The sequence below is a fragment of the Brassica oleracea genome, chromosome C7, assembly GCF_000695525.1.
Source record: "Brassica oleracea var. oleracea cultivar TO1000 chromosome C7, BOL, whole genome shotgun sequence".
In the NCBI taxonomy this organism is placed as follows: domain Eukaryota; kingdom Viridiplantae; phylum Streptophyta; class Magnoliopsida; order Brassicales; family Brassicaceae; genus Brassica; species Brassica oleracea.
The window spans coordinates 5,840,189-5,858,897 of NC_027754.1; the positions used below are offsets into that span (position 1 = coordinate 5,840,189).

Here is an 18,709-nt window from a genome sequence, read left to right on the forward strand (position 1 = left end):
ACTCCATTCCTTACAACAGTGGGAGCTTGCATAGAATTTGCCAACAAGAAGGTCACACTCCTAAATGTGAACAAAGCTGTCTCTTATCCACTACAATCCCCAAAGATGAATGCTGAGTATTTTGGAACAATCACTTGTGGAGCATCCTCCATTGAGAAGACCAAGGCTGAAGTGGTTGGTATTGATAAAGAAGGTCTTGCTGGAGAGTCCTCTAAAGAGCTGTGTGACGAGCACTTGGAAAGTGCTAAAAAGAAGGAGGTGAGTAGAGCCACAGAGGCTGTTCATGACAAGAAGAAGATTGTGAAAGAACCTCATCCTCTGCCTCTTGATAAGACTCCTCACATTCTCACTCTCCATCTAATAAAGCTTAAGGATGGGGCCATGGAGTACAAAATAAAGCTTAAGGAGAGGCTGTTCATGACAAGAAGAAGATTGTGAAAGAACCTCATCCTCCGCCTCTTGATAAGACTCCTCACATTCTCACTCTCCATCCAATAAAGCTTAAGGATGGGGCCATGGAGTACAAAATTAAGTGCAAGGGAAGGTCTAAACCATTCTCAAGTGCAAGGGCCATCATCCCTCCTTAGCTCCAGAATGATCCAATCAAGCTTCAAGAGCTTCTCTCTCAAATCCTCACCATCACTCTTGATAGTGGGAAGGATCCTTCTCCTCCACTCTCCGCTTGAGGTACCACTCAAACCCTTCCATTGTATATACCAGTTTTTCTTTGCAAATTGCTTTCCTTTGGGTATCTCTCCCTTACTCACACATAGACTGTGTGATTTAAGTATGGGGGAGGTACCAAGTATTTGATCATGTTTGCTTTGATGAATTTGAGTCTCATGCATTTCATTGTGAATACATATATGCATAGAAAAACCAAAAAAATTTGAAATTTTTGAATCAAGTAGTTGCATCACTTGCATTCTTAAGATTGAGTTTAGAGCATATAGGATGCATTCACTTGCATACGGAGCAGCTGACTGATATTGCCTTGTATAGAACACTTGTTTGCACTGAATTTGACACCCTAGTTAAACATATCAAGTAGCTTACGCATCTTTTGAAAAGCTTGTAAGTTTCGAGCCTTGAAAACTCTTCTTGAAACATTTTGTTTGCTTGATGATTGGCATTGTTCTTGAAACCAACTCCAAATGAACTAGGACTTAATGAACTTAATCTCTCTTGCATATGGGCATTTGCATACTTGATCATTGGTCTCATACACATTTGGGTTATCTTTCCCCATTGTACCACTCTTTGTTAACCCAAATAGCACTTCCTTACTCTTGAACCCTAGCCATTCTTTGAAGCCTACATTGATTTGCATGAGTGAGGTCTCTTTTGATAGTTTGTCATGTGTAAAATCTTGAGAGTATTGGGAGCGACATGGATTTGTTCTCATCTCTTGCTAGCATAGGTCATCATTTGAGCTAGCTTCTAGGATGGTGAGTGGGATCTTTGTTCCTTAAAGGTTTATATCTTGGATTTGGGAAGTGATAAAGTTGAGATTGATGAACAAAAGATTGTCATGAGAAAGAAAAACCCTAGGGACCTGGAATAGAAAGATAAGAAAGCTCTTGATTGTATTGTTTGAGACCTTCCCCCTCTAATAAAAAAAAAGAAAAGAAAATAAAAAGGAAAATAAAATAAAAAGAAAGATTCAATAAGATAGTGGGGAGGAGATAATAAAAAGGGTTAGAGCTTAGAAATATGAAAAGTGAATAAGAGGTCCTTAGTGGTTGAGTTTTAAGAAAAAAATGTTGTTCATTGGGTGAGTGATGAGAGTGTTTTTCATTTTGAGTTATGGGATGAATGAAAAGGGTGTAGAATTTGTAATCACTTAGGAATGGGGTAGAATGATGAGGATGGATCCATGTATGCATGAATTGCTCCTGGTCTTAGATAAATTTTTTTGCATAATGATCAAGCTCCTTGATTCTTGAGTGATTGCCACCTTAAAATGATTGCATTGAACCCTCCTCTTCATCCATATTAGACCATTTGATCACCTAGCCAAATGATTAAGATCATGTGCCCATCTGTGAGAATTCACCTTGTGTGTGTATGTGTGAATCAATGTGAGGGTTGGTGGAGAGAGCATGTTGGTTGTGTAGAGATATAAGAGTATTTATAGGCCTAGAGAAGCTAGAGTATAATAAGAGAGTGCTATGTTTCTTTAGGATGTCAAGTTGAGTGCATTGAGTGTTTCTTTTGGCTAAGCTCGCATCTTTGTATCTCTCCTCCTTGTGCTTTGAAAAGTTTACTTGAGGAAAAGTAAAGGACTAGTGTGGGGGAGTTGATATCTTGCATATTTACATGTTTTTAGCCTTCATATCTTGTACATTTTGATCATATAGATTAGGAATTAGACATCTTTAAAGTCCATATTGCATGCATTGTCCTTATTAGGTGTTGGAGAGTGCTATGGAGTGAATAGAGATGTTTGGGAGCATTGTGATTCAAAAAGAAGTAGAAAATGATCATTGGGCGAGTAGAGGAGCTGGAGCAACCTACTGGAGCGAGGTGATGCACCCACTCTGGACGAGTGAAGTGTAGAGCGACCCACTGGAGCGAGGTATGACACCCACTCTGTACCAGAGCGACCTCTCGCAGCTAGGTAGCGTACCCGCTCCAAACTCAACTTCTTGTCGACGACTTTCGAGAATCAGAGCGACCTAGACAGAGCGGGGTCAGTACCTCGCGCGCAATATGAAGAGATGAAGCAAACCATTTGGAGCGACGTCCCAGAGCGAGGTGGCATACCCGCGCTGAAGCAGAGCGACCTAGTGGGAGCGACCTCACGAACCCGCTCCGAGCGATTAGTTATTCAAATTTCTATTTTTCCTTGGACGATTTTAGACATTTAGAAGGTATTTTAGACTTTTTAAAGGAAGCCATTAGGTTTTCCAAGGATCATATAAATACTCTTGTAATCCGAAAGTTAATTTAATCTTGTTTTCTATCAAAAGCCACTTTTCGGTGAAAAATCTAATCTTGATCATAATTTCTTATCTTTGCTTGATTATCTTGCTCTCTAATCATGTTTAACCTTGAATCATTCAAGGGTTTGGGGTTATTCATGTCTATTAGTGAGTAGACTAATCTTGGATTCATGGGCTAGGGTGATTAAGGGTGATTAGAGAAGATCTAGGGTGCTTGTGTTAGATTTACTTGTTTCCATGCTTGTTGAGGGTTCTCAATGCTATTTTAGTCATGCTCATACTAAAATAGATCTCGAGGCATTTCCTGCCCACAAGGTGTATGATGAAATGCCTGAACCAACTCTTCAATGCTTTTAGCTTGCTTTACCTATGAGATTAGTTGATAAAGGTGTTAAGATTGCTATTAGACTTGTTCTCCATGTTTGCTTTAGTAACATTCAACCTAAGAGATTGGATGCTTGAGTTGCTTTACCAAAAGAACATTCATCTAGAGATAGAGTTTGTTTAGCTGAGTGTCTAGGCATATGGAAAGTGTTTGATTGATAGCTTGCCACCTCTAGATTGGATCTGCATCACCCAAGATCAAATACCTATCCCCATGAGTCCTCTTGCTTCATATTGAGAAAGAACGATCATTACTTTATTGCATTAGCTTATTAGTTCTTAGTTCATACAATCTTTAAAACCGGATTGCACTTAGCTTGAACATGAACTTGCATTCCCTTTCCTTTAGAATCACCTAGGATTGGTTCGACAATCTTTTATACTACAACATTTGATTAGGAGCCTTGAAAACTCCTGACATCATTCAGCTTAAAAATATAATTGGAAATATAAGATATGAACATTATTATTATTTTTCTTGAATAGAAATATTACCATTTATATTTTAAGTTAAAACTAAAAAATTTCCTTGATAATAGTATTGTTATGTTATTTAATAATATAGATGCTATTGTTTGCTATATTATTATATCCTATTTAAAAAAAATATGAAAATAAAATTAATTTCAAAATATTTTTGTAAAGTTCCGACCGCCCACTGCTAATGAACCACCCACGCCCGTTCTCTTGCCGGTGGGCCCCATGCCATTTTAACGGACGGTGTGTTAATTTTTTTCAAAGGCCCGAAAGTCTTTTTCATTGACCATGCAATCACCACATGATATTTTTCCGTGTTTTGGCCTCACTTGCTCTGTATCACGAATCATCGATAGGTCACCCATCTTTTTACTACTCTAGCCCAAGCACGCTTAACTCTGGAGTTCTAAACAGATGTGTGAAGAAAAATGTTAGTCAAATTTGGTGACATAGGTAGCTAAATCAATCCTCTTAAGTCTTTCCATATATCACAACTCATGATGCTACAATTTGCATGTCAATTGGTGACAGCTTGTCATGTTGAAGGGTTGTTAAAAGGTGAGATCTTGGGTTCGAGGAACGCCAAGCGCACCAATAACCTATATGTATGGCCGTGAGGTGCTCACATGTGATGGATTAGGATCGATGCTCTGCAGAACCAACCGGGATCCACGGAACATGTTGTTACAATTTTACTTTACTTTATTGGAAACAATAAATCTGAAAATAGAAATGCAAACATAACCAAAATACTCTAAACTATATCAGCTTCATATTGTATCCAGATCCAAACTGAAAACCAAACAATTCAAACACTCTAACTAAACGCAACTTTATATATAAACAAACGGTTCATATATTTTTAACGGCAAAACCAAAAACAACAACTAAAACTGAAATAAAAAACGAATATAAACAAATCAGAACTAGACTCAAAACCGAATGTCTATGCCAAAACATTTTAATCAACAAACAGTCATGTTAATAAAAATTTCAAAAAACATATCTAGTAATAATACTATTAAAGACACTAAAATACAAGTAAACGTCAAAATACACCATTTTCTAAGCATTTAAAGTTTACCTACACTGCTTTCTAAGCAAACTGGAGTTGTTAGTGAGTTAATTTAATAATATTTTAATCAATACTTTGTTACATAAATTTTATAGCAGATTAATTAAACTTGTTAAGACAATTTATTAAACTTTAATGTAGTTTTATATTTAAAAACTTTAGCTGTTAACATTTATATAAAATAGTTGAATAAAATAAACTTTATTCATTTTCCATTGTCTTAAAAATATGATTAATTTTTTATTTTGTTGAAATAAAATTTTAACTATTATTTACGCACTATACCATATGTGTAGAATTAGATTTTCAACAATTTTATAAATATTCTTAAATTTTACTTTAAATAAACTAAACTTGTAACTATTATTAAATTATGTTTTTTACATAAAAGTAATGCATATATAATTAAATTCTACTCATATAATTATTATTTTTATTTAATTATTAATAAATATAACTAATATAGTTAGTGTAAATTTTATTTTAAAATTATGTCTACATTTAGTTAAAGTTATATATGTAAGTATTTATACATATATTTAATATGTACAAGTTTAAAATATAAAGTATATAACTATATATAAAAAGTTATGTCTACACATAGAATTAATTTTTTATCCTTCAATGTATTTATCGCGTAAATATATGTGTTATTATGTATCTATATGGGATTTATGATAGTTTTATATTGTATTTTTTTTAAAAAAATTGTTAAATAAGTTTTATGTTTGTTTTAATGACAGTATTTAATATTTAATTATTTTTAAAATTATTTTTTTATTTATAATATTTTTCATTATATTAATTATAATTTAAAAACGTTCGATAATTTGTATTTAATGCGATTTGTTTTCAAAATTAACCTACAATTTCAAGTCAATCCCAAAACTAACATCTTTTTTTCCTCATTACTATTCATCCAAGAAATTTCCAAACCATCCTCATGTTTTTGATATTTAGAAAATTGCCATTATTATTTAATTTTTAATTATTTCGAAAATTGCAAAAAACCAATTACACCCTAAAGATTTCTTTTAATTTACAATAATACCATTATCATCAATTTTCCAACCACCATAAACTACCATTTGAGCTCTTAAAAGTACAAAAGCTCAATTTGTAACCAATTTTTTTCTCTTTCTAAACGAACAAATCTTCATTTCCTCTGCATTTTCATCTAAAAACTCTCATAACTTTCATTTTCATAAGTACAACATTCATATTTTCGAGTTTATTCTGTTGTGAATCGTCAAAGGTGCTTTTTTGCTCATATTTGGAGCTTTGACGGTGGAAAAAGGTGGAAACGAGCTTTACACCGAAAAAGTTACTATTGACAAGGTTTCATCATTTTGCAGATCGGTGTCGCGATTGTAAACTATTTTGTATGTCTACGCATATATGTAGACTTACGATGCGTTCTACTTGCCAATGCACATGTTAGGTTTGCAGTTGACAAAAATATTTTTTTTTTGTAAAGAAGACTTCCCTAGAAGTCTATATATTTACCTTTTAAAATAAAAAAAAAATTAGGTAGACTTACTAAGACGTCTACGTAAAAGAGGTTAGTTTTGCATTTGACTGAACTTTTGACTTTTCGTAGTAGATTTCATCGAAATTCTCCAGTATGTAGACTCCTCTAGAAGTTTACAAAAGGTCAGTTTTGCGTTTGACCAAAACTTTGGCTTTATTGAATTTGTTAGTTTTGTATTTGACTAAAATGTTAAAAAATTGACCAAAAAGAAACAAATGTGTACACTTTATATACAGTATACTAGTCTCCTAAAAAAATATATATATATAGACTGCATAGGAAGTCTACTATTTTATTTTGGTCAAATGCAAAACTAACCCATCAAATTTGAGAGTAGACTTCAGGTGAACTCTACACATTTGTAGATGTTCATTTCGATATACTCGTAGAAAGTCAAATTTTGTCAATTGCAAAAACTAAAATGTTCCAAAACAATTTTAAAATGTAGACTGCATATGAAGTCTAATTTTGAAAGTCAAATCCTGTGTGAGTTATGGTCAATTGCAAAAACTAACCCTTTCAAAATGTAGATTGTAAAAAAGTATACAAGTATAAAATCTCAACTTTTTTTTTAAATACAGATAATAGCCCGTGAATTTTGAAACTGCAAAAACTAACCCAAATTGTAGACCTACATGACAATCTACAAACATAAACTGAAAAGAAAGTTTATTATTTTGTTGACTGAATTTGAAGTCTACATAGAAAAATATTTAAAAAGTGGATTTGTGTAATATTCATTAAGTTTTTTCAAGATTTTTTTGTTTAACAGTGTGTGTTAGTTAATCCTAATGGTCTTGAATGATTTTAAAAAGTAAATCTGTTGTAATTATGAAACTATCAAATTTTTTATTTGAGTATGTTGTCAGCTAATAAATATATACATATTTGTAAGTCTACTTCTATAATCAAATATGCAATATATGTAGGCTAATTTTGTAAACCGTATTCTTTTTGCAGGGAATGGTTCAATTACCTGTTGTATACGGAGAATGAGTAGTGGAAGGCTCTTTGTGGGAGTTTGTGGTCAATAATCGAAAAATGGAGAATATTCCTTGTGCATGTTTGTTGTACACATGGTGAACTTGTTGAAATGGCACAAAAAGATTATGACAGGGACAAAAAATCGAGATGGTGGAGCTAACGTATTCCTTACAAGACGTCATTTTACAGAAAATGGCGATGGATACTCCTCCTATGCATGTCACGAATGATCGACAAGTGCAGAACTTGATCGAGTTATCTAAGACGCATATTGTACACCTTTGTGTATCAAGCCAGTGCCAAGCAGCCTACAAATTTTTGGTTTGACTATATGTTAGATAATAAGTGTAGACGTCTTTGGAAGTCTACAAATGGAGACTACAGTTGAAGTTTACATCGTAAATTCTATTAAAAGTACATTTGTGTATTATTCATCATATTTTCACGATTTAATTAGTAAGTCTTAATGGTCTTGGATGAATTTCATGTAATGATCCATGTAATGGTCAAATGTAAAATCTTACATTTTTGGGAAGATGATTTGAAATTTTTGAAAGGGAATACATGCAAAATAAGATAAAGTCATGAAAAATATAAGATAAAAATTAAAATCATATTTGAGTAAATTTTTAATGAAGTCCGCTTAAAAGTTAGGGCTAAAAGTCTATTACCCTGACTTTTAAGTAGACTTCATTTGAAGTCTACTCTATCAAAAAAAAAATTTAGATGAGTAAAATATATACATTAAAATATAAAATTAAATCTAAGAAACTTTAGAAAATATAATTTATAAGACAAAATAGTTTTAAATTAAATACATAAAGTTTGAATATGTAATTTTATTTAAATGTAAATATAAAAACACTTATTTAAAATCTATAGATGTAAATCTTACTTTTTAGGTGGAGGAGAACAACCATGGAAGAGGATACCTGCAAAATAAAATAAAATTATTAATAAAACATTGGAAAAAAATTAAAGTCATATTTTTGTATACATCCTATAAAGTCTGTTTAAAATTAGTGTTTAGTAGACTTCTAACTTTAGCTTATAAGGAGAATTCATTAGAAGTCAACACTATATGATAATTTTCAGATCTGAAAAAAATTGAATATAAACATATAAATGCACTTTAAAGTCTATAGATCTAAAACTTACATTTTTAGAGGAGAAGATAATAACCATGAATGACAATACCTACAAAAACAAGATAATATTGTGAAAAAGACATAGCGTAAAAATACACATTTAAAATCTATATATCTAAAACTTTCATTTTTAGAAGAAAAGATGAAAACCATGAATGATAATACCTATAAAAACAAGATAATATTTGTGAGCAAGACATAGCATAAAAATACACATTTAAAATCTATTGGTCTAAAACTTACATTTTTAAAGGAAAAAATGAAAGCCATGAATCATAATACCTAAAAGAACAAGATAATATTGTGAAGAAGACGAGATAGTTTTAGAGAAAAGGGAGAGAGTTTTAGAGAGAAGGGAGAGAGTTTTAGAGAGAAGTGAGAGAGTTTTTGAAACTTGTGCAGCAATTTTAGAGAGAGATTCTGTAAATTTTATTGATATAGGGAGACAAAAAGACACTTTAGACTTCTTTTGGAGACTTTTAAAATTTCTTTTGAAATTTTAGAGTAGACTTTATTGTAAGTCTATTTAGTAGATCTTTTTGTGAGTCTACTATGATAGTTTCATTATTGTTGTTTGTTATTTATTGACTTAATAATTTTAATATATGATATTACAATTTTGAATATTAGTTTGAAGATTAATTATTCATACAAAAAATAAAATTAATCAAAATTGTTTTCATTTTGTAATATTTTTTGTTCTTTATTGTTTGAGAAAAATTAATATATAAATTTAATTTTTCGCTCTTTATTCTTCTAATAATTTTAATATATGATTTCACATTAGGTTAAAAAAGATTTGGTTTAAGTTCGGTTAAGTTTAAATTAACTAGGTTAAATTTGGTTAGTTTAAATTGCTACCGGTGAGTAGACTTCTTTGCAAATTTACAACGATTATTTTTTGGGTTCTTTTTTCTTTATTGTTTTAGTACTTTTAATGTATGATTTACTAAATTTATTTCTTTATGTTTTAGTAGTTATAATATATGATTTCAGATTTTTTATTCATAAAGAGATAAATTTAATTTAATAATAATAATTTTTTGTAATCATTAATTAAGGTAGACCGAAAAAGACGTCTACAATTCAATAGATTTTGTTGTAGGATTATTATACCCTAAACCACAAATCTCAAACCCTAAATTTTTGCTCTATAATAAAAAAGTGTTAATTACTATATCAAATAACAAAATATTTAAAATATAAACTGCTCAACATTAATATGTAAATTTAAGTCAATAAACCAAAAAAATCTCAATCTAAAATCTAAACCTAAGAATCTAACCCTTAAAGACATAACATGTTAGAACATTTTGTTGCTAACTCATAGTTACCAAATCAATATAGATATATTTTTAGAAAATTTCAATTATATAAAATTTTAATTTATAAACTTCATATTAACCCTTAAATTGATGACTAATTAAAAATTTCTGAAAAGTTATTGTTACACTTTTTAAAAATCAATTTATAAGATCAAATCAAGATGTAGACTACAAAATATATTTCATAGGCGGTCTATGGATTTGTAGACTTCTTTTGTTACATGTATATTTACGAAGGAAATAATTATAAAATAACTTTCTGTTTTTTTGTTTGCTCTTAAGGGTTAAATAGTAGTTTTACCACCCATTTAGTGTGGTTTTGCATTTGATTGAATATAGGGGCTAATTTTATGTTTAAAATAAATATTTGGGTTCTTTTTGGCAAATTTCCCTATATTAATTGATAAGCATTACAATATTTTCTTGTAGCCATGTGTCAACATTAGTATGATTCTTAAAACCCTTGGAGAAATAAGTTGGTCCATCTAAATATGTAATAAAAATTTTATCAAAGTAACCAGAATAAATATTAATGTTCTTTATAATTTTCTTAAATACAAATTACGGAATTTCCTAATGTGACTAAAGTATATATGACAATTAAGGATTATGAATAATAAATATTTGATAAAAATTAGCGTATCTTCTATCATATCTGTTAACAACCATATTAACCATATAATAAAATTTTAGATCTTTCTGTACATGTTATATTTTAATTTTTTAAAATGACTATAAATTACTAAAACTGTTAAATGTCTCACATTAAAATTGTGTGATCTATAGTTTAAATTTTTTTTGTTATTACAAGATACAAATGATTACAAAATCATATAAATAGAAAGTCTCATTTAATATATTTTAAGATTAAAAGATATATATATATATATATATATATATATATATATATATATATATATTTTTTTAATTTAGAAATTTACTTTGAACTTCTTTTTGTTGATAAAGGCTTTGAACAAATATTGAAAACTAATTTTTTAAAAAAATATATAAATTACTAAAACTATTAATCCCACAATGAAAATTTTGTCATAAGAGATACAAATGATCAAAAAAACTGAACGAGTAGAAAACATCATTTAATAGATATTATTATAAAAATATAATATATATATGTTAAATTTAATTATATACCATATCAAATAGAAAAAATATTTTTTGGATTAATAAAATTTATTTCTACGTCCGCACCAATTTAATTATAAACGTAATAGTGAGTGATTTTTTAATTATTCAATATATATTTCCTATTTCATAATATGTAAAAACATATAATACATAAAAAAATTTTTATATAATGTTCATCCCGCGCAATGCGCATATCTTAACCTAGTTCTATAAAAAGAAGAAGGCTTATTTGTCGAATTGAAAAAGTGACTCTTCTAATTTTCAAACACCAAGGTACATTTACAACTTCTATATATATGTTTTACTATAGTTTAGATCAAGAATAAAATAACTAAGACTATGATTAGAAAAATGATATTATCTAAACTAAATAAAGTTTTTGATTTTCTGGATCGGCCATATTCTAAACAAATTTAAGCCAAAATATCTAAGACTCAAATATACTAAGCCTGTAAGGCCCAACTATTTTTGGACTTATATAACTAACCTCAAATCCAATATTTTATAGGGTTGAACTGTTTAACTTGAACCTAATTATCATAACTACCTACACTTGAACTCTCTACATCTTTGATCCCTCAAAATATTTTTAAGCAATTTTTTTTTTTTTAATTATGCAGGGGTATCCTAGCTCCACAGAAGTGGTCCAGATTAGTCACGTGTTGCCACGTGTCGGTCCTCTGTCTCTGGCGATGCTGAAATGTTAATTCCCCAGTGGTTGGGACTCGAATCCTGGTGACTTCACCGTATTGGGTTTTTTCCTCAAGTTAATCACGACGAGACCACAAATTAATAATGGATAACAGAAAGTATATGATAAATCATAAAATAATTTCGATTAAATTTTCTTTCATGTATATACAAAATTGTAGGCTTATTGGCCTAAGATGTTAAGAATTGAAACTCTGTATTTGATCAAAGACTTAGAGAGAGATTCAAGTCGATCTTCAAGATCTTGAATGCATGACTCTAGGTTCTGACCATCTTCCATCTTCAAGGTCTTCTCAGACTGGAATTCGGAGTCCACCTTTGTGAATTCGTTTCCTTGAGCTTCGTATGAAACTTTTTTCTGGTTAATCAACTTTGAGACCAGTGACCATTTGCTACAAGTCTTTGATCCAGACATAAAGCAGAAGAGAGAATCAAAAAGGTTCACGCTGATAGCTTCTGCTTCTTCAAAGACAGCGAAAGAGTCATCGTTGCACTTCAGGTTTTGTTTGACCTTCAAACTCTTGACGACCCTTTGGAATGACTTCTTGAGAGATCTTCTTGAGGCTAAGTATTTTTTAATCTCTCCTGATAGATCTCCGCGCTTTCTTCTTAGAATGGATTGGATCTCCATGAGACCTTCTTTCATCTGCGACAAAGCGTCCCTGGAAATGTTGCATAGATCCAAGATCCTGAGAGATCCATCAAGAAGTTTCTCGGTGGCTTTCTTGTTCTGCTCTTGAGCTAGAGCATGCTCTGTGGCAGGTAAGTGAATAAGTTTTTCAAGAGATTGGTGAAGCTCTTGAAGGTTGTTAAGTCTTTGACAGATTGAAGAGCTTGAAGATGTTGACGCTTCCTCAGAAGATCTCAAACGAATCAACTGCTCATCCACATGAGCAGCTTGTGGGTGAAGTCTAGAAGGGAAACTGTTAGAGCGAACATGAAAAGAGATTGCCATTTTGTTGATCTTTAAGCTAAAGATGAGAGAGATAACGATGATTGTTCTGCCTTCTCAATGCCTCCCCGGGAATACATATATACACCATCAGGAAAGAGAGACATATGAGAATCCATGGTGGTTAGAATATTTAGATCATCAATATAGTGTCTCCTTTCGAGGGTGACAAAAGGCATCTTAACTTAATATAAAAGTAATAATCAAGATCTATATCTCTTGCCAACCAATACCATCCTCTAAGCTCAATTCTCAAATTTTCTTTCAAGGCATTAAGATGTGCTCATTGCACGAGGGGCTAATTAAAACCAATGCTGGCTTGTCTGCTATTTAAAAAGCTCATGCCATTCGTGCAGATCTCATCCTTTTTTTACCAACATGCAGATCTCATCCTTTTCTTTCTATAGCTTAAGTAATAATAATGTACTAGATTTCTGAAAAAGCGCGGATACTATTTTTGTTGTTTTATCTACAAATGGATTGATAAGTCTTTTGTTTTGATTATATAAAATATCACATGACCAAGTTTCAATTATACGGGTCTGTTATTTGTTACTTAATTATATAAAAAGTGCGGGTACTATTTTTGTTGTTTTATCTACAAATGGATTGATAAGTCTTTTGTTTTGATTATATAAAATATCACATGATCAAGTTTCAATTATGCGGATCTGTTATTTGTTACTTATTTATATAAAAAGTGCGGGTATATGAATTGCTGATTATTTCAATAAATTAAACATAAGTCATATGATTTGATTATATATAATAAGAAATTTTATAGAGTGTACAGTATGAAGAAATATTTATTTTACAATGTCTCACGCAACCGTTTTATGTTTGTAAATAAGTTAAACAATGGTTGTATTTCTAAACATATAAAGTGACCCTATTTTTTTTTTAGTTTTGAGATAAAATCTTTAAATCATTTAGTTAGGAAATTTCAATATCTGATATTACTTTTTAAAATTATTGCAGATTTTAATTTATTTGTTATTATCAAAAACGTTTATGGGCTATGAAATGGATTATATATAAGCATAACCCATCTAATTAATTAACAAATTTGGGCCATATCTAATTTATTTCACAAACATGGGCTAAAATAAGAAAATCTGCTATCCAATGTATATGTAAATATGAAGTTTTCTAACCTTAAATCTATGTGCACTCAGATTTATATAAAAGTATTGCTACTGACTAGTTTTTTTTTTGGTTACATATAGTTATATTCAAAATACATGCATATAATATTAACATGTTGCTAACGATGTAATGTGATGAGCAACGGGATACAAAATAAAACAAACGGAGGATGTAATGTATGATAGGCCAGAATGTTAAAAATTACTTGTTATACAACACCAAGTCCATTTAAATGTAATGGGTAGACCCAAAAACCGAAAGACAATAATGCCATTAATGAAAATTTTAGTTTGTTCATAAAATTAAGGACAATTTTGAAAAACTGAAATATTTCATTAAGGGCATAAAATGGGAATGATCTCCTTTTAATGGTATTGATCCTTTTTTTTTTTCCAGCAACTACACATTACACGTGAACTTACGGACTGCAATGTGGTGCCAGAGGACAATGCATGGACAATGCTGATCCACGATTGTGCATTTCATGTTTTAGCCCCGTTGAAAATGCTTCAGTTACCTGAAACCGAGTAAGCTGTTGAAAATGGAGGAATCCAACATTTCCAAAGAGGATACAAGAAGAAAGCTCAACGCGACTATCACATTTTTTAAAAGAAAAATTATGAATTTAAATCTATATTAAAATTTTTAATTCTGTGACTCAAAGTAAAGAAGAGTGATAATGTAAGTATTTTTTATTTATTTTCCTTCTAAAATAATGATTTACCACACTTTTTTTTTAATGCTGAAATGTTAACTTTATAACAACAAAAAAAGTTTGTACAATCTCATGATCCTAAACTAGGGGATCAAAAGAAATAAGAACAATGAAAAGATTTCCAAGCACAAGAATGCTCTTCTTTTGTTCGGAAAAAATTTACCACACGTTTATGTTGTTCTTATATTAATCAATAAAATATAATAAAGCAACTATGATAATGGAAGTTTTTGTTTTTACCAACAAAATAACAATGCAAGCTTTTGCCTTCATACATATTTTCTCTAAAAAACAAATTTTGGTTTTTACCAAAAGAAATAATAATGCGAGTTTTGGCCTTTTGGGTGGAGTTAACGGCAAGATGTTGATCACATGAGCCTGCCAGTATGATCTACATCTACACGTTTGCGTTGTACTTATATTAATCAATAAAAATATAATGAAACAAGTTAATTATGATAATAATGCAAGTTTGGTTTTTAACAAAAATAATAATAATGCAAATTTGGCCTTTTGGGTGGAGTTAACGGTAAGATCCGTATCCGTAGATAAAGCATCTGAACAAATCATGTGGAGGTTCAGATGAAGTGATTAACTAAACTACTTTTAAATGGTATTTTGTTTATTATTTTCTTTAATGGAAAAGGATGGACAGGAGAAACCAAAATAGTATCGGTTGATCAAAATAAAATTCCTATTAAATCTCAAATTTCAATAAGCACATATAGCCATCATCGTTTGTATTCTGAAAAATTAGCTGTGGAATTAAGTCTATTTTTATAATGTAATTGTAGTTCGGTTGGTATTGTTAGAGCATGATTAATGAGGGGTTCTTAGGGTCGGGTTCTTATATTCCGCTAAAAATCCACCACTCCAAGAACCTCCATTAATCATGCTCTTATAACTTACATCACCGAATTTGGACTATAATCGAATTTCAATACCTTCAAACTGTCTCGCTAAGTCTAATGTTGTGATTGGCGTCCAAAAAGAGAAGCGTATTTGTGGTATGGAGAGAGAAAAAACGCATATGTTACCACACATATGTTACCAATCAAGAAAAAATTGAATAACCCAACAGTAACCGATCAAAACCGCACTTGTGAAAATAAAACAAATAAATATGAGCAAGTCTGCTCTTTATATGGCTGGGACTACTTCAAATGATCTGCTAGAACATGCCACTCTCTTGGGTATTCCTGTGGAAACCCTGCCAATTCGTTATCTGGGTTTACCTTTGACTACCGAAACTATGACACGACTGGAGTATGAACCGCTTATTGATAAGATACGTTCTCTCTTCTTATCCTTGACGAGTAAAAATCTTTCATACGCAAGAAGACTCCAGTTCATAAAGTCAGTGATCACTAGTACTGCAAAATTTTGGTGCTCTGCTTTTAAACTACCCTCTGGCTGTTTGGATCGAATAGAACAAATGTGCTCGGCTTTTTTGTGGTCTGGTTCTCCTAACATCACCTCAAAAGCTAAAGTTGCTTGGTCTGATATTTGTGTGCCTAAAAACGAAGGAGGATTGGGTATTCGGAAATTGAGAGATACATCAATGGTTTTTCTCACTAAAGCTTATTTGGATGATTCTTTCAAGGAAAAATTCCCTTTGGGTATCTTGGGTTTATTAGTACCTCATCAGGGGATCTTCTTTTTGGGATATCTCACCAACAACAACATGTGGCTCTTGGATGTGGAAAAAGCTTTTGAAACTGAGGGATGTCGCGGCTACTTTCTTCAAGATTGACTTAAAGGATGGAGCTAGCACTTACTTCTGGACTGATATATGGTGTGATTTTCAACCATTGATACATGTTTCAGGAGAAGTGGGTACTCAAATGTTGGGAATTTTTCGGACAACTAAAGTAGTTGATGCTACAGATTCTCAGGGTTGGAAGTTTCGGAGCTGTCGTGGTCGAGTTATGCAAGAGATAATCAAGAAAATTAAATGTGTTCCCCCTCCCAGACCAGAGGCTAGCAGGGATCGTCCTCTCTGGAAGCAAAGTCAGGGACAATATGAAGAGAAGTTTGCATCGAAAGATACCTGGGATCAGACTTGATCAATTCATGCTGTGGTGGAGTGGTTCAGCATTGTCTGGTTTCCTCATGCTCTTCCTCGCCAGTCGTTCATCACTTGGCTAGCTTGTAAGAATAGGCTGGATATGGGAGATAAAATGAGACAATGGGGTCAAACGCAGATTTGTCTGTTGTGTGGAGAGCCGGATGAGACTCGCCATCATCTCTGCTTTGTTTGCCCTTTCATCTATACCGTTTGGACAACATTGATGAATTTGTTCCTGTTAGGCCGCATAAATCCCGACAGGACCAGGACAGTCTCAAGTATCAAGAGTAACATACTCTCTAAGTTGGACGCACAGCTAGTAAAGATGGCTTTCCAAACCTCAATTTATGGGATATGGCGTAAAAGAAACGGACGTCGTCATCTCCATCCTCCACACTCTGCGCTGTACATTGCTCGGACTGTTCATCGCGAAATGCAGAACCGACTTATTGCACTGCAGGTTGAAAGTGGAGATGAGGTTACAAATGAAGAATTGAGCAGATGGAACACCAAGACAGTGCTGCCTTAACATCAGTGCATCATCATCAGCGTAAAGACCAGGAGGATCAGAGCTTATGCTTCTGTCATGTTTCTTTGCATGTTTTTTTCCTACAAAAGCAGAGCATTCTTGTGCTCGGAAATTTTTTCATTGTTATTATTTTTTTTGATTCCCTAGTTTAGGATTATGAGATTGTACAATTTTTTTTTGTTGTTATAAAGTTAACATTTCAGCAAAATAAAAACAAATAAGTATTTTTGTTTCTTTTATTTTACTACAAAACCGCACATACAGTGATTACGCTTTGGTTGTGGTGCGGAACATACGTTAATGTGCGTTTCTTTTGTAATTTACTTTTCAGTGTTACAAATTTAGTCAAATATATTAAATATTTATTACTAATATTATTAGATAAAATGTAAGGATAAATTATGCACTACTATAACTAATTTATAGCATTTTAACGAAAACAAAAAAAAAATCAAATCAAACACAAAGAACTAAATCATTAACTAAAATAAATTTATTTATTTTCTTGTATCTAAAATATTTCAACCGAACAAAAAAACATGTGTACCTTAATACTATACCAAGATTTGAAAATAAACGACCGTTTTAATATTACAATAGAGACAAGATCCTTATCCAGCGATTTTGACATGTGCATGCACACCGAGAATTTTAAAGTTCTTTACTTTTTGGTGTCCCACTACATAGACATGAACGAGTCACTACAAGAAAACAGCGGTATTCTGACGGACATTCCGACGGAAAATGAAATCTTCGGAATTTCCCGAGGAATTTCCGAGGATATTCCGAGGAAACCCAAAATTTGGTTTCCTCGGAATTTCCTCGGAATATACCGACGGAATTCCGAGGAAATATCAATCCGTCGGAATATTCTTATGAAATACCGAGGAAAAATGTGTTCCTCTCGTCAAAACCCGATGAATTCCGAGGAAATATTATAGCCGTTGGAGAGCCGTTGGGGGATTTTACAAAATTCCGAGGAAATTCCGACGATGATGACTCGAAAACAAACTACAATTGATTTTTTTTTTTTTAAAGAAATACCGAGGAAATTTCGAGGAACACTTGATATACTCGATCGATCGATGTGTTTTTGAACATATATCCATCGATCGATCCGTTTATAAAAAAACGTTCGAGATTTTGTTCATTCGATCTATTGGATATCCACATCGATCGATCGGATAATCTAATCGATCGATCACATTGTTACGCTTTGGTCCATCTTAGTGATCGATCGATGCGTTTTTGGACATATATCCATCGATCGGTCCGTTTATAAAAAAACGTTCGAGATTTTGTTCATTCGATCTATTGGATATCCACATCGATCGATGGGATAATCTAATCGATCGATCACATTGTTACGCTTTGGTCCATCTTAGTGATCGATCGATGCGTTTTTGGACATATATCCATCGATCGGTCCGTTTATAAAAAAACGTTCGAGATTTTGTTCATTCGATCTATTGGATATCCACATCGATCGATGGGATAATCTAATCGATCGATCACATTGTTACGCTTTGGTCCATCTTAGTGATCGATCGATGCGTTTTTGGACATATATCCA

At 31.8% G+C, this 18,709-nt stretch overlaps 2 protein-coding genes across 2 annotated transcripts; one reads left to right on the forward strand and one right to left on the reverse strand.

Moving 5' to 3' along the window:
* Nucleotides 1–11,854: 11,854 nt before the first annotated feature.
* On the reverse strand, nt 11,855–12,931 carry LOC106305079. Its single transcript, XM_013741457.1, has one exon. It carries the CDS (start codon nt 12,679–12,681, stop codon nt 11,890–11,892), a length of 792 nt encoding a protein of 263 aa, XP_013596911.1. The 5' UTR covers nt 12,682–12,931; the 3' UTR covers nt 11,855–11,889.
* A 3,305-nt stretch (nt 12,932–16,236) lies between these two features.
* LOC106302445 lies at nt 16,237–17,136 on the forward strand. The gene is made up of 2 exons (XM_013738954.1): nt 16,237–16,571; nt 16,635–17,136. Exons 1-2 carry the CDS (start codon nt 16,237–16,239, stop codon nt 17,134–17,136), a joined length of 837 nt encoding a protein of 278 aa, XP_013594408.1.
* Nucleotides 17,137–18,709: the final 1,573 nt, after the last annotated feature.

Bases quoted from the DNA above. Each gene is read 5' to 3' on its own strand.
- LOC106305079 (XM_013741457.1), bottom strand. From the start codon at position 12,681: ATGGCAATCTCTTTTCATGTTCGCTCTAACAGTTTCCCTTCTAGACTT.
- LOC106302445 (XM_013738954.1), top strand. From the start codon at position 16,237: ATGTGGAAAAAGCTTTTGAAACTGAGGGATGTCGCGGCTACTTTCTTC. The intron at 16,572-16,634 runs GTTTGCATCGAA...GGAGTGGTTCAG, and splicing joins CAGGGACAATATGAAGAGAA to CATTGTCTGGTTTCCTCATG.